At 35.6% G+C, this 22,661-nt stretch overlaps 1 protein-coding gene across 4 annotated transcripts in view; it reads left to right on the forward strand.

Moving 5' to 3' along the window:
* SEC24B (SEC24 homolog B, COPII coat complex component) overlaps positions 1-22,661 on the forward strand; it is an 87,701-nt gene that overhangs the window by 32,288 nt on the left and 32,752 nt on the right. For 2 of the 4 annotated variants that reach the window (XM_032400985.1, XM_032400986.1), the window contains exons 4-6: positions 7,812-7,916; positions 17,516-17,596; positions 19,757-19,980. In XM_032400985.1, coding sequence (XP_032256876.1) covers positions 7,812-7,916; positions 17,516-17,596; positions 19,757-19,980 — 410 coding nt within the window. The remainder of the gene's footprint in view (positions 1-7,811; positions 7,917-17,515; positions 17,597-19,756; positions 19,981-22,661) is intronic. The other 2 variants (XM_032400987.1, XM_032400988.1) reach the window with 1 other exon arrangement.

Below are 22,661 nucleotides of genomic sequence, written 5' to 3' on the forward strand. Positions count from 1 at the left end.
AGTGGGTATATTAGGAATAAAATCTAGTTTTTTATAAGCATTTGCTTTTAAAATGAAGGACTGGTAGGAAAATTTTGCTTATCATGAGTAGAAAAAACTTAAGGGTAGGTTGAACCCATAACTAAATGAATATCTTTCCTCTACATTAATGACTGCCTTCCATTTCTTAAATATTATGCTCGTTTGACCCTTCACATTGCCCCTCCTAATATCTTTTTCCTATTGTATTTTCTTTTTTTTACCATTTTACTTTAAGTACCATCTTACCGTTTTACTTTGTCATTTTGCAAATCACATTCCCACAAAATAACCATGTTTCCTTTTTTTTTTCTTACTAATAAGATAGATTTAAAAAGATAGATTTGAAAAGAGGAGCTACCATTTATTGGGCATTTACAACGTGCCAGATACTTTATATTTATTATCTCATTTAACCCCCATTGCAATCCTATAATGTTAGCCCTGTTTTACAGATGAGAAAAGTGAGAAGCACAAAGATTAGGTAATTTCCCCAAGATTGTAAATTACTCTGCCCAAGTATCAGAGTGAAAGATTTTTAACTCAAACCTTTTTATCTTTCTATAAAATGAGGCTGAATTGTTTAGTTGGCTGTTAACAAACTTTTGATGTACCTAAGAGAAGCTCCTTGAATAAGTAACAGAAAAGAGAATACTAGAAACATTTGAATTGTAGCTTTTATTGTTCCTTTTTCTTAAGTAAGAGATTGGTTTATCTTAGTGGCCTTTTTACCTTTGGATAGATCTGGATGTACAACCTAATTGTGTGAGGTAGGGCTACCATGTATGTTGTGTGAACTGTGGTTTGTGTGAGTGGCACCTGTAGTAGTTGGGTGGTGTGTGAGCTGCATAAGCTCTGCTGTGGTTCTGATATGACTGCTAAAATACTAATGCTGAAAAGAGATTAATATTTTTCTCCCAGCTTCAAAGACACCCTTTCATAGTTATTCTCAGAAGGATCCTAGCATTCTTATACTCGTCTTAAGACAGGAGGCTGCAAAGTTTTGCTTACATATCTCCTAAAAAGTTTTTGGGTAAACTCTGTAAACTACTTGAACGTTTTTTAGATTGACATCTAAAATTTTTCACCAGAAGTCTAAATAGTTGAAGGTATGTAATTTTTCAACATCATGCATACGTTGACTTTAAAATAAAGACGTTATATTATTCTTTGTATCCACTAGAATGAACCTACCATCATCCTTTTAAAAAAGGCCCAAATGAGCCTTTCTTTAACATTTTTCTCCTTAATGTCATACTGTTTCCCCTGAATATAGTAATATAATATATTCTTTTCTTTTTTTTTAAAGATTTTATTTATTTATTTGACAGGGAGAGACACAGCGAGAGAGGGAACACAAGCAGGGGGAGTGGGAGAGGGAGAAGCAGGCTTCCCGCCGAGCAGGGAGCCCGATGTGGGGCTCGATCCCAGGACCCTGGGATCATGACCTGAGCCGAAGGCAGACGCTTAACGACTGAGCCACCCAGGCGCCCCAATATAATATATTCTTAAGCTAGAAACTCTTTTATCATTCGATCATACTTCTCTGCCATAGTAATATATAAAGTGAAATTTTACGTTTTGCTTTATTGTCTATGACCATTAGTGTCTAAGCGTTAGCATTTTTTCTTCTGGATTAAACTGTCAGTACAATTATTGTTAGCATATAGTTGGTCAAAACAACATGTAAAAATTGTGAATTTGCATATTTTTTATGGAAAGTACATTTTGACTGGAAATATATCTTTCAGTGAGATGAATGGCTCTCCCCCATCCCCACCATAGCTTTGTGTACCTGAGTTGTACATGACTCATTACTAGAATAAGATAAACTTTAGGTAAATTTCATTCATAGTTTTTATTTTTACACATACAATTGTTAAGAAACTTTGTTCAAGTAAAGTAGATAGGAATGGTATTAAAAGGTTTTTATTAAAGCAGTATTGTTCTTTGGAGTTTTTTAATGTGTTTAACCTGAGTTACATATCAGAAATTTTTATTGTTTGTTCGATTTTATTTTCCAGATAGTAGCATTATTACTTTCATGTAGCAGTTTACAATTTTAAAGTACCTTTAACTTTTATTTTATCACTTGATCATCAGGTGAAGCAAGCATATCATATTTCATCTTCCTTTTATAGAAGAAGAAATTGAAGTTTAGAGGGGTTAGGTGTCTTACCCAAAAACACAACCTCCCTAGGTGGGTTGCCAAGATCAGTATAGATCTTCTGCCTCCAAACCTAATACTTGCTTAACTGAATCACCAATTATTCAAAATACTGTGAATTTCATTGTACCATTGCCAGTACAGTATCATATCCTTTAAATGTATTTTTATCAAAGATTCCAAGCTGTGATGGAGGTCATTTGTTTTATGTGTGGTATCTCATGTAACCTAATTGGCAAAGGCAGTCTTCATTTTCAAACCAGTGAGAAAAATTTTATTCTTTGTCAGAAAATCTAATTTCATTTTTTTAATCTAAGGAAATGTGTTCCTGGAGTTTCAAAAGAGTATCATAAGCTCCATTGAGAAATAAATTATAGCATATATTTTCTAAGCCAAATTACTAAAAGCAGTCAAATTTAAATGTCAAAGATCTAATGTGATTAATTTATCCTTTATTATATAGTAGGTTATAAAAACTAGACAATGAGTCAGTATGCTGGTTTTCATTACCAAATTTGAAATAAAGCAGTGCAACATGTACCTAATATTACGCTATTTATGAAGTGAGGATTATCTTGAAAAGCATTGTATTCCGGTGGTAAATAAATATATGCATTGTGTGTATCAAACTCTGGTATTTGACTTTTTTTAAATATTTAAATAGGAATCAAGTATAAAAATCAGAAATAACTGTTGATTTCATCAGACATCATGATTAAAATGTTCCCATGTAATTAATTGAAAAAGAAAAACATATACCACTAAGTGATAATAGGTTCCCCTGTTAGTGAATATTTTTGTGTTGTTAAAAGGAGGCAGAAAAAATTAAATATTGTATAAAATAAATAAATAAATAAATGATTATAAACATTATAAGTATTTTATGGTAAAATAGGTTGTACAATGCTTTATTGAACATCTCATATTGACTCTGAAAGAAATTATGTAGAATTTTTATCTATGAGTTTTATCCAGTGTATCTTGAAAAAAATTGGTCATCCTAGAAAACATTCTGCTTGTTTTTAAAAGAATTTACATTGCTAAGAATACTACTCAGATTGGTGGAAGGTTCTTTTTTTAATGACTTGCCCTATCCCCTATAGGGTTAAGAATTATGAATAGCTGAAAATAAGTGTTTTTAATTAAATATACACAAAAACACGTTTTTAAAGTTCAATAATAATAATAGCTAATTATATAGTATTTAGTATATTTCAGGCAACTTTCTTTTTTTTTTAAGATTTTATTTATTTACTAGAGAGAGAGAGAGAGCATGAGAGTGGGGAGGGTCAGAGGGAGAAGCAGACTCCCCGCCGAGCAGGGAGTCCGATGCTGGGATCGATCCCAGGACTCCAGGATCATGACCTGAGCCGAAGGCAGACGCTTAACCAACTGAGCCACCCAGGCGCCTGCAGGCAACATTTTAAGCTTTGAAATATATTAATTCATTTAATCCTCACAACAACCATTTGAGGTAGTTACTACCCCTTTTTACAGATGATGTAAATGAAAACTAGAGAGGTCAGTAAGTTGCCCAGGGAAACATAGCTGGTAAGTGATAGAACCTAGAGTTGAACCCAGAGTCCCCATCTTTATTCGCAGCGTCCTGCTGCTTGTCTAATCAGTCTTTCTTACTGTTTCTGCTTTGTTCTTATGGGACTCTTTGAAAAGCAGTGGGTTCTCTGACAGTAAGTTTTGAGCTGTGTGTATACAGAATTATTAAATAAATTCATCATGACTCCCACCAGTCTACTTTTCAGTATTTCTGAATTAATAATATTATAGTGAGGGGCGCCTGGGTGGCTCAGTCATTAAGTGTCTGCCTTCGGCTCAGGTCATGATCCCGGGGTCCTGGGATCAAGCCCCACATCGGGCTCCCTGCTCAGCGGAGAGCCAGCTTCTCCCTATCCCACTCCCTCTGCTTGTGTTCCCTCTCTCGCTGTGTCTCTCTGTCAAATAAATTTTTAAAAATCTTAAAAAAAAAGAATATTCCAGTGAGCACCAACGCTATTTCTAACATATTTGGTCTTAACTGAAACATGAATGGCAAGTAAAAGAAAGTCTATAGATATAGGGTGCCTTGATTAATCATTTAAGGAAGAAGGAAGTTTTCCCTTTAGTGCCAGAGATATTTTTATATCTCAGGACTATGTATTATGGTAAGATTTAGGATAAGTTAAGGGTGTTGTCTTTGTAAAGTGAGAGAATGGCTGTTGTTAACATAGGCATTTTCTTAGGTGGGTAAGTTTTAGAAAGAGAGTACTATGGAAAATTGATTCCCTTAAAACCATTATTTTGCAAAGACAATGGAAAGTCTTACAGTATGTGTACCTAGTTTGAAGACCAGCTTAGAAAAGATAACACTCAGAAGTTTGAACTCTTAAATTTAAAAAAAGCGAACTTCCACAAGGGATTTGTTCTCTTCAGACTAGTTTTATTTATTCCCAGTATAGCTGTATCCAGGGAACAGTGAAGATGCCTTTTATTAAGCAGCTCCAAGAATATGGTCTCCTTTTGAGTTTTGCCTGAAGGTACTTTAATATGAGAGGTAGTTTAAACCGTAGGTCCTTTTTAAAATACTGGGGCCCAGTTGATAACAAAGCTCTTCATCATGTTGGGTTCTATCTATGAAGTGTGTCTTGCTTCTTGATTTACTAGATTCACACTGAAAAGCTCTGATTAAAACAGAGTAAGTTAGGATTCAGCATTGCCACCCCATTTGGTGGTGGTGGTAGTGGGTGGGGTGGGAGGTACTCCATGTACATTTCTACAGTGGCTTTCAGGCCAAGCTCTAGAAGATGCGTATTCTGCCACCTCATATATGCAATCTGAGTATCTCATACATAGGTTCTGGCTCCTAAAGAAGGTCTAAATAAAGGCACTCAGGAAGTTTGCATAACCGTTTACATACCCTAGAGTAGATGACTTGTCTTTCAACTCCTTTTTGGCTGTAACTCCCCATTTGTTGCAGTTTGTATGTAGTGTACCCAGCCTAAAGCAGGGCATTTAAATAAGGATTGATTGTTATTCTGGAGTCACCAATAAAAATGTCAGTCATATTCTTGTGCCATTAATATTCTCAAGCTTCAAACAAAGTTTATTTGGACAAGTAAAGGAAGGCTAAATTCTGAGTATAGTAAGAGTCACAGTTGGGGAAGGGCTTAAATCTTGACACTTTTATCTTTAGCACTTCTCAAAAAGGATTGCATCTTTTTTCAGGAAAGTAAAAATTTGAGTATGCTGTGTGACATTCTGTTAATATAGTACATTGACATCCATAGTATAACATAAAATGATATAATAATATTACTCTATTTTATTCATAGGTTTGTTCCAGTGCATTAAGTAGTTGCTCTTTAGATTTTTTTTTTAATCATTGTGTAGCCATCTCATTTGTTTCCAATTAAGCATTGGATATTTTTCCAATAATAAGTGAATCTGTTTTTAATTCACTAAATGTGGAGAAAGAGAGGAAAATGTTTTATCATACATATAGGTTTGTGCTGTTCTTTGCCTCCTTTGATTAGTTACAGAGTCATCAGCCTGAATGTTGATTCAGTCATGAAAAGAATGGATTCTCTTCTGATTTTTTTCCTGCTTAGTGGCCCTTCTTAGCACAGTAAATGGAGTTTCTTCTTTCTCATTTCTTCTTATTGTGTACAAACACTTGTACTTTTTAAAGTGCAATGCTAATTGCATTTTGAGAAAGTACTTAATTTTAAAGAGGTTCTTAAATTGAAGAATTTGTTTTCTTCTAAAATCTTTTTACCGGGTTGCCTGGATGGCTCAGTCGTTAAGCATCTGCCTTCGGCTCAGGTCATGATCCTGGGGTCTTGGGATCGAGTCCCACTATGGGCTCCTTGCTCAGCGGGGAGCCTGCTTCTCCCTCTGTCTGCCACTCCCCCTGCTTGTGCTCTCTCTCTGTCAAATAAAAAAATAAAATTTTTTTACAGTTAACTTGTGTTTAATTGCAAACTGTTTAGTATATTTAACGCAAGGTCTATTAGTCAAATTTTCATTTTAAATAGGCTTTTGTTAGAGGAACATGCCACTCTGAATTTGGTCTTTCGGAGTATCAAATTGATTTCTTGTATTGCCTGAATTTATTTTAGTTCACATTGATTTTTACTTTCTCAGATGAGTTTGTGATAACTATTATTTTACCTATATATATTTTTGAAAGATTTTATTTATGAGAGAGAGAGAGAGGAAGCATGAGCAAGGGGGGGTGGGGAGGTCAGAGGGAGGGGGAGAAGCAGGCCCCCCGCTGAGCACAGAGCCACCAGGGGGCTTGATCCTAGGACCCCCAGATCATGAGCTGAGCTGAAGTCAGACGCTTAACCAACTGAGCCACCCAGGCGCCCCTATTTTATTTTATATGTAAAAGATGTCTCAGCAAAGCCAGCAGATTTTTCTGTGACTTACTTGGTCCTAGTGAGAAGATCAAAGCTTCACTCATTGACAGTTTAACCTTTGCTCTCTTCTGAGCTCAGATTTTTCTCTTTAATAGTGTTTTTCCTATGATAGACATGAGTTATGTTTATTAACATAACATGCTAATTTTAAAAGGTCACCTGAAAGAAAAAAAGAAAGAAAGCATCAGAGGACTACCATGTGATTTTGGTGAGGCAGGGTTTTATTGTGCTTCCGATATTGTGAAATGTCCTTAAAAATCCACACTGTGTTTCTGTGTTTTTTCTTTTATCTTTTTTTTCAAGTTGAATTATAAGATTTTCTTTATAGGGATATTTATTCATTTTTATATTCTTATTTTTAATTGGGATTATTTTCCTTCGTAAGATTTTGTGAATGTTAATTTTTAGCCTAATTTTATCAGAATTATTAAATAATAAAAATACCCAATCACCTTTTTTTTTTTGAAGAAGTGTTACATAGTTAACAGCTGTACCTTTTCCACACAATCTTCCTTCTCGTTGTGTCTTACACAGAGGACCAGTCTCATCCACCTGCTTCAGACTGACGTGTATGCAATAGGCTGGGATGATTGGCCATCTCAGAAAATTCACTGTTTTGGTAATTGTCACACTTGTAGGACCACAGTTAATGAGCTCTTTTTTTTCTTTTTTTTGAGCGTCTGTGAGCAGAGAACTATTCTGAATACAGTTCTTTTCTTTAACTGTCATTCTTTTTCCGTTATGAGAACTGAGTTACCATCAAAGTGGCATTAGCAGAAGGAAGGTATCAAGTATTTGATGTGTGTTGAATGCGGTATAAATTCATTTCAGTAGAAATGATCACTGGTGAGCAAGAATGCACAGTCCCAAAGGAAGTATACCACAAGGGCCCCAAGGTCAAAGAAGGTAAACATGTATAGAGCTCAGTAAAATTTTCACAGTATCATTGCAGTTTCCTGAATATTATCAGTGTAATACGTGCTACTTTTTCACACTTAAACCAGTTCATGTAAAAGCTGCTTTTACTAAACTGCTTTGCAGAAATTTTCTAACGGTTCCAGTTTTGATAATAAATTTGCTAACATTAAAATGCATGCTGGGATGTTCTTTAGAATGTCAGAGTTCTTTCTCACTTTTAATGCAATGTCAGAATTTTATTTCTCATCTTTCCTGTTGGTTTGACTCTTGTGTTTGTGCTTTCCACTTTACAGGCATGCAGTATGGTGACTATGTTAATAATCAAGCTAGCTCCGCACCAACTCCCTTGTCATCAACTTCCGATGATGAGGAAGAGGAGGAGGAGGATGAGGAAGCAGGTCTGCTTTAGCTTTACGCCAGTTCTTGATCTTTTCCTACTCAAGTTTTCTTTTTATGTCCACAGTCTGTTAGCCTGTAAAAAAAAAAAAAAAGTGTCTGCAGATTTAGCTCCATGAACTTGCTTGGTTTGGGTTATAGAAGGTTGGGTCGCTTGAAATGAGGTGTTTTGCTTGTTTGTTTTATTTTTCCTCCTTTGGACATCTTTTACCATTTTGTAAGTAACAACACATCTTTCATGATGGTAGAGTGCTTTCTTCTTTCAGAAATGCATTTCCTCTCATGTCACATATCAAAGAATGAGCCCTAACTGAAGCTTTTGGCCTATGATTGCTTTAGCACCCTTTTAGGAATAATGTTTTATTTTCTGCTCTGCATGCCACTTTAATCAAAATAAACCATATGGATTTTATAATAGTGAAAGAGAAATTGACAATGTTTCTTTTAGGTCCTTTTTGGCCCTTGTCATATATTTAAAAGGCCCAAAATTTGCAGTTACTATCCTGCTTGAAGTAGTAGTTCACATCTTGCTAGTGAAGAAGTTGTGTATATGATTATATGTTGAAGCCTGTTTAATATCTTTTTCTGGCTTTGCTGGTAGAACACTAAGCAGTTCAGTTCCTTCATTAATTTTAATAGTTTAAGACAGCAATAAGTGCTGACCTTTCAAGTTATATATGACCATGATTCTCCTTTGGTCATCTTTATTACTGAGTAGAAGGATTTGCTCTATAAACAATATGTTTAAACACAAGTTTATTTCTTACGCATTTTTGAAATATTCAAATCCTTGTGCACAATTAGAGGAGGGGTAAAAATAGAGGGTTATAGATGGGGAGTAATTTTTTTTCTTTAAGTATGTAGATACCCATCTATCTTTCTGGATTTTTTTGTAATTTTTAAATTTTATATAATTTCAGTCTTACAGAAAACTTGTAAGAAGAGTAAAAGAAACTCGCATGTACACTTATATAAACCATTTTTGCCCCACTTGCTTTATTATTATACATTTTTTTCCTGCATCATTTGAAAGTAGGTTGAAGTTATCATGTACTTTTACCCCTCTGTACTTTAGTATGTATTTCCTCATTATAAGAACAATGTCGGGCGCCTGGGTGGCTCAGTTGGTTAAGTGACTGCCTTCGGCTCAGGTCATGATCCCAGGGTCCTGGGATCGAGTCCCACATCAGGCTCCCCCTGCTCTGCAGGGAGCCTGCTTCTCCCTCTGCCTCTGCCTGCCACTCCCCCTGCTTGTGTTCTCTCTCTCTGTCTAATAAATAAATAAAAATCTTAAAAAAAAAAAAAAATAACAATGTCTTACGTAACACAAATGCAATACAGTATTCAGGATATTAAACACTGATGTAATAATATCTGCTACACAGTCCATAGTTAGATCTCAACACTTGTCTCAGTAAGATCTTTTATAGCTGTTCTCATGGCCCAGGATCCAATTCAAGGTCATCCATTGAATTTTGTTGCCATTTCTATTTAGACTCCTTCCATCTAAGACAATCCTTTAACCTTTCTTTCTTTTTCTTGACTTTGACATTTTTAAAGAATACACGCAAGTTGTTTTTTAGAATGTACCTCAGTTTGGGTTTATCTGATCTGCCCTTGTAATTAGATTCAAATCATGTGTTTTTGGCAGGTTTACCACTGAAGTAATATCGTGTTCTTAGTGCATCCTGTCCAAGGTACATGATGTTGATTTGTTCCCATATTGATGATGTTAACTTTGAGCACTTGATTAAAATGGTGTCTGCCAAGTTTCTCCACTGTAAAGTTACCACTTTTTCCCATTGAAATTAATAAGTAATTTGTGGGGAGATTTTTTGATACCGTGTAAATGTCCTGTTCTTAATTAAACTGTCACTCAGTTTTAGCATTTATTAATGATTTTCTAATTCCAACATTCCTTCTATATTTATGGGTCAAGGTTTCAGTGTAAAGGAGAGCTTTTTCTTCTCCCTTGTTGACTTCCTTGGGTTCATATTGACTCATGGATTCTTATTCACTCAGTAATAATCCATTACAGTCATTAGTTATTTTGATAGCAGCTTGTCCTAGACGTGGTCAGTGACAGCTTCTTCAAACTGTCTTTTGAACATGTTCCCATGAATCTTTAAGCACGTTGAGGTCTCGGTAAGATATTCCTAGCTCATCTTATACTGCTGCAACGATGTACCGAGCCATTTCTCCAAGGCGTCCTTTTTCCTTTAGTGAAGAAGGGTATTTTAGAAACTAAGATCTGATTGTAGTGTGTGGTTATTGCTACTAATGGATTGTTGTTCTCAGGCCTTGTAGTAGTAGTATTATTTGAGCACTTACTGTGTGCCAGTTGCAGCACTAAAGAGCTAATGGATTTTTATGTCAGTTTTTCTAGATTCAAATCCTGACTTTGACACTTACTAGCTTTGTGACAAGTTTCTTAAACTCACTGAGTCTCAGTTTACTCATCTGTAAAATGGGAGTAATAATAGTAACAATTACATATGGTTATTTTGAGGATTGAAGGTATTCTTTGTAAAGAGCTTAGAACGGTGTCTGGCAAATGAAAAAGATTAAGTCATTGACATTGACATTATGTTCTTAACTGCAATTTTTTCTTCTCAACAATCCTGTAAACCAGAGATAATTGGCTCCATTTTACAGAGTTGACTGTGATCTGAACAAGCTAAGTACCATTTGTCTCTGGGCTCACAACTACTAAGTAGCAGAGTGGAGATTGAAACCGACGTCTCTCTTGTCTGCACAAAGGTGTGAAAAAAGGAGTCTCTATCTCCTAGTGAGAACACAAAGCACTGGAGTAGGAGGGAACTAAAGGGCATGTGGCAGTAATCACTATTGTATTACTCACATACTGTCTTCCTCCTGCCTTTTTTTATTATGCAGCAAAATAGTTAAGACTATATCATGGACATTTTTACTAGAATCCTCTGTTCTCAATTCGTGGTTTGTTAAAAAAAAATCATATATTTGTTGATTGCAAATTAAAGACATGTTCTGAATGGGGAAAAAAATGTAGCTTTTAAATGAATTTTATTTTATTTTTTTAAACCCTGCTCAGTTACAGTAATTTTTTCATGTGTAAAGAGGTAAAAGAAAGTGGCTCAAATTGTTGTAGGGACTACATACAAGTATTTATATAAAGTAGAGATTTAGAGTGCTCTACTTTGTAAGCATTTCCCTGTATTCATGGGACTTTTGTGTGTTTAGTTTATATGGAATTGTTCTACACTTTTGAAAAAATAATGAGATATTAACGAGCAGGTTCAGAAATCATTAATATTCCTCTTTATAATTATGGTATAGATTTTGTACTAGGGACAGTCTTACATTTTGTTAGAAGCTACTAAAAGTTCAGAATTTTGGAGAACAAACCTTTAAAGGAAGCTTGAGCAAGTAGCAAGCTATCAGGTTCCCATATGATTGTGTCTTAAATCCTTCTCTTTAAGTTTATTCAGTCATGGGTATTCACTCCTTCAGTTGTTAGTGCTTGAGTGGACCATCAGTTTTAGACAAATACTTGAAAGTGGAAGTGAAAGGAAATAAGCAGTGAAATAAAAATTGAGAAGTGAAATGATGTGAAAGGGGGGAAAGAACACAAAGACTAATTCAGATTTGAGACTTTATCAGCCCTGTTCCTGGAAAACACTGTCAGGTCATGTTCTGTTACCTGCTATACAGACTCTCAAGCACCTTTCCTCTAGGGAATTTTCAGGTTGGGAAGAGGTGAGGGGACAATGGGTAGCTTTCTCACACGGCTCTGGGAATGTGACAGCTTGGGGCTGTATTTTGTAAGTGCTAGTGGAATAAAACTTTTGATTTTTCATAAGGAGTTTTAAGGTCATAGTCAGTTTTTGTTTGACTTTCACACAAGCTAATAGTAATTAATCAGTTCCAGGTACTACGTCAGAGATAATGATATGTTTATGGTTTGCCTTGGGTATTTTAAAAGGTAGTGTTGTATTTTGACACAGAACAAGTTAAGTCGACTCCTGTAGATAACAAGACAATATTGGCCTGCTTAGGTCTAACTTCCAAAGAGAATTCTTTTTTTTTTTTTTAATTCAAGTATATAATACAGTATTATTAACGATAATACTATGCTATATATTAGATTTCTCAGACTTACTCATCTTACAACTAGAAGATTGTACTCTTTGACCAATATCTCCCCTTTTCCCCTACCCCTCCAAAGAGAATCCTTAGGATTCAAATCTTTCCCTTTAATTAATGTAATATTTTATTATTTTAACAGGTAAATGTCTTTCACCTGAATTCAATAGCTATGTAATATATTTTTAAAATTCTATAAATTGAACACATGTCCTGGGTCTCTGAAGGATATAAAAGGATATTCATGCCACAAGAAAAGTATTTGAGGGTTTTCAGTGTTCATCTACATTAAAAAGAAAATATGGTACCTGTTACCTGATATTTAGCTTATAAACATGCCATACATATGTATATATGATTGCTATAGCTGGAAACTCCCAACTTTCTGTATAGTGAGAAGGGGCAGAGTATTAGGGCTACAGTGGAAGGAGATTTGGTACCAGCATCTAGAGTTAGAATTCAAAAGGTACTTTCAAATAGAAATAGTATTCAACTAGTAATTAGATGTCTAGGCTAGCCTCAAATCTAATTAACTGAAATACTAAACATTTGAAAATGCTCTCCTTTTTTTTTCTCCAGCCATGGCAAATGTATAGTATTTAATCGGTAATATAGATTATGTGTTTTATAAGTACCTGCAAACTCGACCTATCTAAGGTTTAATAATGAGGTCAAGTCCATTGACTATTCATTTGACTAAAGCCAGCTTATACACAGAAAGCAGTATTTTGCTTGGTGTCATGCTTCCAGAGATTAATACAGTAGCATAGCCTCCTCCATATACTCATAATATGATAGGGAAGCATGTATGATTACAATATATCTTGATAAGTGCATTAATTAAGGGGTGAGAAAATGTCCTGACGTAGGAAAGGAAATGATTTTCTATGGGTATATCAGAAAGGTTTTATGGAGGATTTGAAATTTGAAGGATGAGTAGGAATTTGCCATGTGGAAGAACAGAATCTAGGCTAGTGAACCAATATCTGCGGAGCATAAATGCAAGAAAAGATGGTATGTTGGGTGCAGAATTAGATCAGTGTGATTGCATCATAAGGTAAAAGAGAGAAAATGGTGTGGGAATAGGAGAGAAATAGAGGTGAAGAGGGCAATTGGATCCCACATTTTGAAGTTCCTTATGATACCACAAAGGTATTTAGACTTTATTCTGTAAGATGGTAGGGGAATCGTGAAGATTTTTTTAGACTTGTTCAAAATATTAACTTGTATAATTTACTTCTTAAAAAAATACCACTTTGACTTGTGTTGGCAGTGATGTCGTGACCTAATTAGAATTAAACAATAAGTTTTAGCAGAGCTTGAGATGTTTAGTTCAGTGGTTCATCAGGATTTAAAACTTTTATCATGGTTTTGCTATTTTAACAAGTTGAAAATAGAGATTTGCTTTCGTGCTTTTCTTCCTAAAGTGAATTTTAAACTAAGCTAGCAGGTTTCAAATTATTTAATAAGACAATATATTTTTTTTAATTTATTCATTTGAGAGAGAGAGTTGGGGGGGAGCGGCAGAGGAAGAGGGGGAGAGAGAGAGAATCTCCAGCAGACTCCCTACTGAGCGTGGAGCCTGACGTAGAGTTCGATCCCAGTACCCTGAGATTATGATCTGAGCTGAGATCAAGAGTCAAATGCTCACCCTACTGAGCCACCCAGGCACCTGAAAACAGAATATTTCTACAAAATTAATACTTTAAATATTTAAAATAATTTGGCATGTGTAAGCAGTCTTACCTTTATTTTTTTTTCAAGAATAATTATTTCTTGATATTTACATTTAAAAGTTTTTCTTGGGTGCCTGCGTGGCTCAGTTAGTTCAGCGTCTGCCTTCATCTCAGGTCAGGATCCCAGGGTCCTGGGATCGAGTCCCGCATCAGGCTCCCTGCTCAGTGGAGAGCCTGTTTCTCCCTCTTCCTCAGCTGCTCTCCCTGCTTGTACACTCTCTCTCTGTATCTATCAAATAAATAAATAAAATCTTTTTTTTTTAAGATTTTATTTATTTACTTGACAGAGCTGAGAGCAGAAACACAAGATTCAGAGAGAATGCTATGTATTTTTTTTCCTTTTCTTTTATGTTATGTTAATGCTGTGTATTTTTTTAAATAATAGCTTTATTGAAATACTGTAAAATTTACTCATTTAAATTGTACTATTTGGCGGTTTTTAGCATATTAACAAAGTTCTGCAACAATCACTGTGTGATACGAAAACTTTTATCACCCCGGGTAGAAACTTCATACCTTTTAGCAGTCACTTCCCTGTTCTTACCCTCCTCCACACATACATACACAGAGCTCTAGGCAACCACTAATCTACTTTTTGCCTCTAGATTTGTCTGAGCATTTCATATTAATAGGTCATGTAATATGTGGATTTTTTTGTGACTGGCTTCTTTCTCTTCTCATAACGTTTTCAAGGTTCATCAATGTTGTGGCATATATCAATACTTCGTTCCTTTTGGGCACCTGGGTGGCTCAGTTGGTTAAGTGACTGCCTTCAGCTCAGGTCATGATGCTGGAGTCCCGGGATCGAGTCCCACATCGGGCTCCCTGTTCGGCGGGCGGTGGGGAGTCTGCTTCTCCCTCTGACCCTCCCCCTTTTCATGCTCTCTCTCTGTCTTTCATTCTCTCTCTCTCAAATAAATAAATAAAATCTATAAAAAAATACTTCGTTCCTTTTTATTGCTGAATAATACTCAGTTGTGTAGATATATCACATTTTATTATCCATTCATAAGTTGATGGACATTTGGGTTGTTTCCACTCTTTGGCCATATGAGTAATGCTGCTGTTAACATTCATGTACAGCTCTTTGTGGAGGTGTGTGTTTTCATTTCTTTTGAGCGAATTGCCAGGTCATTAGATAACTCTGTGTTTACCCTTTTGAGAAACCGCTAGAACGTTTTCCAACATGACTGCACCCTTTTACAGTCTCATGAAGTTTCCAACTTCTCTGTATTCTTGCTAAAACTTGGTATTATCGGTCTTTTCAGTTATAACCACCCTGGTGGATGTGAAGTGGCATCTCATTGTGGTTGTGATTCTCATTTCCTTAGTGGCTAATGATGTTGAGCATCGTTTCGTGTATTTATTGGCTATTTGTTTATCTTCTTTGGAGAAGTGTCTGTTTAAGTCCTTTACCCATTTTTAATTTGGTTATTTGTCTTTTTATGGTTGAGTTATAAGAATTCTTTTTATATTCTGCATACTGGACCCTTATTGGATGTATAATTTGCAAATATATTCTCCCATGTCTTTTCTTTCTTGATGGTATTGTTTGGAGCAGAAAAGCTTTTAATTTTCATAAGATCCAGTGTACTCTTCTTGTTGCTTGTGCCTTTCATATTATATTTAAGAATCGTTTGCCAGTCCACGGTCACAAAGATTTACTCCTATATTCTCAGATTTTTGGTGCTTACATTTAGGTCTGTGACCCATTCTGAGTTAATTTTATTATAGGGTGTAAGGAAGGGGTCTAACTTTATTCTACTTCACGTGGCTGTCTTGTTGAAAAGAATATTCTTTCCCCATTCTTGTTGTCTTAACATATGGTTTTGAGGTGAAATTCCCGTAACATGAAATTAACCATTTTAAAGTATATAATTCAGTGTCATCTAATAGTACAACCACCACCTCTGTCTGGTTCTATCATTTTGGTTGTTGTGCAGTCATCACTTCTATCTAGTTCTAACTTTGAGAAAGTACTGAACTAGGTAGAACTGAACATTTTCACCATCCCAAAAGGAAACTCTTAATTTTCATTAACTTCCCATTTTCTCCTCCTCTCAGTCCCCAGCAACCACCAATCTACTTTCTATCTCTGTAGACTTAACCCCATTCCGGGTATTTCATATAAATAGAATCATAATTGTAACCTTTTGTGTCTGGCTTCTTTTGTTTAGCATGTTTTCAAGGATCATTCACATTGTAGCATGTATCAGTACTCCATTCCTGTGGATAGCTGAATAATATCCCATTTTATAGATAGGCCATATTTTGTTTATCCATTCATCTGTTTATGAATATTTAAGTTTTGGTATATTTTGGGGGGAGACTTACTAAACAAAGATTTTATTTTAATAATTGAAGTACAGTTAATATACAGTGTTAGATTCAGGTGTGCAGCATAGTGATTTGACAATTCTATACATTACTCAGTGCTCACCACACTAAGTGTAGTCACCATGGGTTACCATATGGTGTTATTAGAATATTATCAACTATATTCCCTGTGCCGTACTTTCATCTCCATGACTGATTTATTTGATAACTGGGAGTTTGTACCTCTTACTCCCTTTCACCTGTTTTACCCATCCCCCTACCCGCCTCCCCTCTGGCAACCACCAGTTTGTTCTCTAGAGTTAAGAGTCTGTTTTGTTGTTTATTTGTTCATTTGTTTTGTTTTTTAGATTCTACATATAAGTGAAATCATACGGTATTTATCTTTCTCTGACTTATTTTGCCTAGCATAATACCTCTAGATCCATCTGTGTTGTAGCACATGGCAAGATGTCATTCTTTTTTATGGCTGAGTAATATTCCTCTCTCTCTCTCTCTCTCTCTCTCTCTCTCTCTCTCCCTCCCTCTCTCTCTCTCTCTCTGTGTGTGTGTGTGTGTGTGTGTGTGAGTGACATCTTTACCCATTCGTCTATCAGTAGACATTTGGGTTGCTTCTATACCTTGGCTATTATAAATAATGCTGCAATGAACATAGGGGTGCATATATCTTTTCAAATTAGTGTTTTGGTTTTGGCGGGTAAATACCCAGTAGTGGAATTACTGGATTGTATGGTGGGTTTTTTTTGTTGTTTTTTTTTTTCATTTTTTGAGGAACCTCCATACTGTTTTCCATTGTGGCTGCACCAGTTTACACTCCCACCAACAGTGTATGAAGGTTACCTTTTCTTTACATCCTGACCAAAGCTTGTTGTTTCTTGTCTTTTTGATACTAGCTACCCGTTCTGACTGAGGCATAGAAATGCTGAGTAGCAGGCTAGGTAGCAGCCCAAGCCGGAGACTCCTCTTTTAAGAAGGTTTCATACAGCTGTGCTGCCTTATAAAAGTCACTAAAATTTCACTATCTTAAAATATCCTAGTACTGATAAAATGTATTTAATAGCTTGAGATTTGGTAGATGCAATCTTGGAGGTGTTATTCTGGTAACATTTCCATCAGTCTAACATATTTGTGTGTTCTACTACTTTTAAAAGTTTGGTACCTGTTCTTCTCTAAGACACCTTCACATGCATTTGATTAAATTGTGTTCCACTTGTCAGCTCCATATTCTCCCCACTCTTATTAACGGAAATTTATATATGGTTTTTAAAGGTCGTTAAACATCAGTCACTTTGAGTTTAGAGTCAAGAATTTTCCTAGTTCAGCAAAACATCTTTTTCCAAATTGCCAGAGGCTGCTCTATGATACACTGTCATTTTAAACTTAGTGCATATTTCCGTTTTTCCTTTTAGGTGTTGACAGCTCTTCTACCACGAGCAGTGCTTCTCCAGTGCCCAACAGTTACGATGCCTTGGAAGGAGGCAGCTACCCAGGTAATTCCTTTTGTGCTTATTTGATGCTTACTTGAAAAATTACTGACCATCAGTTTTTTCCAAACATCAACATATACATAATTAGCAGGCTGTATTTTTAACAGAAAAAAGGACATTTTCTGGTATTTCTCAGCCTTAAATTAATAGTTTTAATTGTCATATAACAACTACAAATGTAATTTCTGAGAGGCCTAAGGAAATTTATTATTTTATTTTTGTTATCATGCTCTTTATCTTTTTCCTCTTTCTAAAAGACTTTTAATACTAAATAATTATCCTCTTTCCCTTCTTTCTTATGCTGGTAACTTCTTAAGTAAACTTTATATTTCTGTTCTCATGCTTAGATCCTTGAATTCCTTCCAGCTAGCCTCTGAATATAAATAGTCTTTGACTCTTTACTCCCCCTATGGCTCCTGGCTGCCTCACCAGGTAAATAGACTAACCAACTTGGGAGTAGATCTTGGAGGCATTACTTTTAACCTTATCTGGAAATAACTTTGGTCATTATATAGGAATAGGAGTGGTGGATAGTATTAGAAAAAAATACAAACTTAAGTTTTAGAATTCGTAGTCATTTCATTATAATATCTTAAACTGTGATCTTCCTTTTTAGTCTGTCTCTTATCACAGATAACCTGACAGCCACATCTGACTGCTCTCTTTCTCACTTTTTCTAGGGATTCGAAACTTTAGGACTAACAGAACAAGTAATTTTGCCCTTCTCTTTATTTCTTACCACTTTGGTAATAATCCAGGATGGAGTTTAATTGAAGTTGGCGTATGCTGGACTTAACATACTATCTTGCTATCACTATCCTACTAATCAGTAGAAAACTTTCATCTTCTCAGCTTAGTAGAGTTCCCTTTTAATATTTCAAGAATAATTCAATAAGCTACTCACTCTTTTGTGGTTAAGGATTTTTTTCCTAGGGATGCGTGTTTGCGTAAGAAATTGTGGACCATTCCAAAAGCAATCACCATTATCAAAATATTCTAGAATTCGTAGACTAAAAGGTGAATACTACATGTGGAATCAGTATATTATGAACCTGAAACTAATATAGCACTGTATGTTAACTATACTGGAATTTTAAAAAAAATTTTTTTAACTAAATTTTTTTAAAAAGATGTATTTACTATAACTGTATAGTATTTCGTGAGCTTCAAATTAACCTAACAAAAACAAAAAGAAAATTAACCTGAAGTGAAATACTGAATGTGGTAGTCAAAAGATCATGGCTTTGGAGTTCAGCCTTGCTTTGTCTGTCCATATTCATTTCATCAACAAATTGTAATCTTATTATGAACTGTGCTGACATTGAGTGACCTTGGACAAGTTTTCTAGCTATTTATAACTATACCAAAATTACTGCTATCTATAGCAGTAAGATTAAATGAATTGAAAATACTATGTGTCAGGTGCTAGGACAGAACTTAGGACTATAGAAATGTATGTATGGTATATCATCCCTGTCCTAAGGAAAGGGAGAAGTTTTAGACCTCCACGTTTGACTCCAGCTATCTATATCTTGTGCTGATGGCTATTATCATGTTAAGAGACCTTTCTACTTACATTCCCATCACTGTAAGGAAGGATAAGCAGGGTATGACACTACATTGAACCTCTTGTCCTATTAAGAAATCTGGGAGGTTACCAAAAAGCCAGTAAGCCAGCTCTTGCCTAATAAGCACAAGATGATAGAAGAATGTCTGGGAACATATCTTCAAAAGCGAGAGCCAATAGATACTGTCTGTAGAAATTAATGATTGTTGAAGAATCTTTAAAAAATACATTTTATTGGGGCGCCTGGGTGGCTCAGTCAGTTAAGCATCTGCCTTCAGCTCAGGTCGTGATCCCAGGATCCTGGGATCGAGCCCTGCATCAGGCTCCCTGCTCTGCAGGAAGCCTGCTTCTCCCTCTCGCACTCCCCCTGCTTGTGTTCCCTCTCTCGCTATGTCTCTGTCAAATAAATAAAATCTTTAAAAAATAAAAATAAAAATGTTAGATCAAGTTTTTCTCTCTACTTCTGTGGATGTTTGCAATTTCTCATAATAAAAAGTTTAAAAAAGGAAAATGCCAAAGATTATGGCTTGCCCAGGAGCCAAGTCTTTATAGAGTCTTGATTTTCAGCGTTAACACCATGTTTTTCCCTTTGTTAGATATGCTTTCCTCATCAGCAAGCAGTCCTGCTCCTGATCCCGCTCCTGAACCTGACCCTGCTCCGGCTCCAACTCCTTCTGCTCCTCAGCCTTCAAAAATGGCTAAGCCCTTTGGGTATGGTTATCCAGCTCTTCAGCCTGGTTATCAGAATGCTACAGCACCACTTAACTCTACAGTACCGCCCAGTAGCCCAGGGTATTCTGGATTCCAGCCGTATGCTCAAGTATGTATAAAGACATTGCATTTCTAAAATGGTGAAACTATTATCAGTTCTCACAAATCCCTGGTGATTCAAATGGATTATAGGTGCAAATACAGATAAGCCTAGATCAAACATACATACATTTTGGTTCCAGTTTTTATGTGTGTGTGTATGTGTGTATACATAGAGATAAAAGGAAATATAAATAACAAATCTTTAAAAAGGTTAAATCTGGATCAAGATATTAGCTGTGATTTTTCTGTCCTTTGTTGTACTTTTATTTTTTAGAGTCTTGCAGGTATTAATTTTATAATCAGGAAATTAAATGTTAAGTTTTTTAAAAGTCTGTATTACTAAGCTGGCTTTTTCCTCAAAAAAAAAAAATGACATGTTATAAATGTGGTTTGGGATTTTGGTTCCAACTCTTAGATCGAAGAAGTCTTCAGGATATGACATATAACTGAAATTGGTAACAGTCTCCACAAACATAAATGCTAATCAATAGTTATGTTTATTAGTAACTACTGCTGTGACCCATTCTGATATGACCTTTTTTGGAGTCACCTTTTAAATGCCTAATAATACAGAATAGTAAGTATCTTACATTTATTTTTATTAGGAATATAAAATATAAGGAAACAATTGAAATGGGAAAGCATTTCTACTTAAAATGAAAAACTGTTCTTCGTAGACTAACCTTATAGAAATTTCATCTTACAGTACACTAATGAAGATTAGAGGGACATAGGAAAATCATGTGTCTGGAATTTAATCTTAGAATTAAGGCACAGAAGGAAGAAGGAAACTGGGAGAGGTGCTGGAGAAATATGATTGGTTAGAACAGATTTTTCTGCCTTCCATTTTGTTAGTTTCTTTATGACTTTATTGGGTCCAGATGAAACAATTTTTTAAGTCATTATTTTCTGACTCTTGTGCTTTAGGGAAATTGCTTTTGGGGGTCATAATATATAATGTATTCCTACATTTTAATTAAAGAGAAGAAAACCAAGTTCAAAGAAAGGATCTGGTTCTCGGAGGAAGTTTTGGGCAAGGAAGAAATTGTAGTGGTATTCCACAAGGAACAGAGGAAAAGGTTCTTGGGCCAGATCTGGCCTGCTGCCCATTTCTGCAAATAAACTTTTATTGGAATAGAGCCTCGCACGTTCTTTTATATATTATCTGTGACAACTTTTGCACCACGGTGGTAGAATTGAGTAGCTACAGAAGAGATGTGTGGGTCTTTTTTTTTTTTTTTTTTTTTTTTTTTTTTTTTTTTTTTTTTTATTTGACAGAGAGAGACACAGCGAGAGAGGGAACACAAGCAGGGGAGTGGGAGAGGGAGAAGCAGGCTTCCCTCTGAGCAGGGAGCCCGATGCGGGGCTCGATCCCAGGACGCTGGGATCATGACCTGAGCCGAAGGCAGACGCTTAACGACTGAGCCACCCAGGCGCCCCTGAGATGTGTGGCTCTTAAAGCTTTAAAATATTTACTACCTGACCCTCTACAGAGAAAGTTTGCTGACCCTCGAAATAGTAGAATGGAAAGTATTGTGCGGTTTTTTTTGTTTTGTTTTGTTTTTTTTTGTTGTTAAGATTTTATTTATTTATTTGAGATAGAGGGAGAGTACAGAGGGAGAGTGAGAAGCAGACTCCCCAGTGGGCAGAGAGCCCTATGTGGGCCTCGATCCCAGGACCCTGAGATCATGACCTGAACCAAAGGCAGATGCTTAACCAGCTGAGCCACCCAGGCACCCCAAAAGTATTGTTCTTGTTCCATTTTATTTGGAAGGTTATTTTAGAGAAGTTAAGAGGTTGTCCTTGGAATAAAAATAAAAATTAATATTTATTATGCTAGATTTTAAAAATAATTTCATTCTATCTTCTGTAATCTTCATCCTTTTTATACTCTAGCTCCGGTGCAAGGATCACAGGAGTTTGAATGAAGGAGACAGAGGCAGACTGAAAAGTAACTGATTATTAATCATGGGAGAAGTAAACATCATAAAGCAAAAGCTTTAGACTTTATACTGTTAGAGATCATTCACTTCCACCTTTCCTTTTTTATAACTTTTTATTGAAATATAATCTATTATATTTATGTACAATTATATAAATCAACATCATACCGTTCAATACCTTTCTACAAATTGAACACATGTAACCAACAGCCAGAGCCCTTTCTCATGCCTTTTCCAGTCACTAACCCCCAAATGAGAGTTAGCAACTGTCGACTTCTAATACCACACATTAATTTTGCCTGTTTTTAATAATAGCTATGTATATTCTTGCCTAGACTCTTTGGCTCAACATTATGCTTACTGTGTGCTCGTAGTTCATTCATTTTCATGGTTGTATGTACTCCGTTGTGTGAATATACTAGTTTATTTATTTGTTCTATTGTTGATGGGTGTTAAGGTAAGTTTCCAGTGTGGGGCTATTATGAATAGTGCTATTGTGAATATTTCTGTTCATGTCTTTTAAATGAATGTATGTATCGAGGAATGGAATTGCTGGGTCATGGAGTATCCATACTTTCAGCAGTTAATGCCAAACAGTTTTCCAAAGCAGATGTTCCAATTTGTACCTCCATTAGCAGTGTGTGAGAGTTCCAGTTACTGCACATCCTTGTCAACACTTGGAATTTCACTTTTTTATAGTAGTTGCCTTCCTTTCATTATTTAATTGAAGGAATTGAGACTCAGA

The sequence above is a fragment of the Phoca vitulina genome, unplaced genomic scaffold (assembly GCF_004348235.1).
Source record: "Phoca vitulina isolate PV1807 unplaced genomic scaffold, GSC_HSeal_1.0 scaffold3, whole genome shotgun sequence".
Lineage (NCBI taxonomy): Eukaryota > Metazoa > Chordata > Mammalia > Carnivora > Phocidae > Phoca > Phoca vitulina.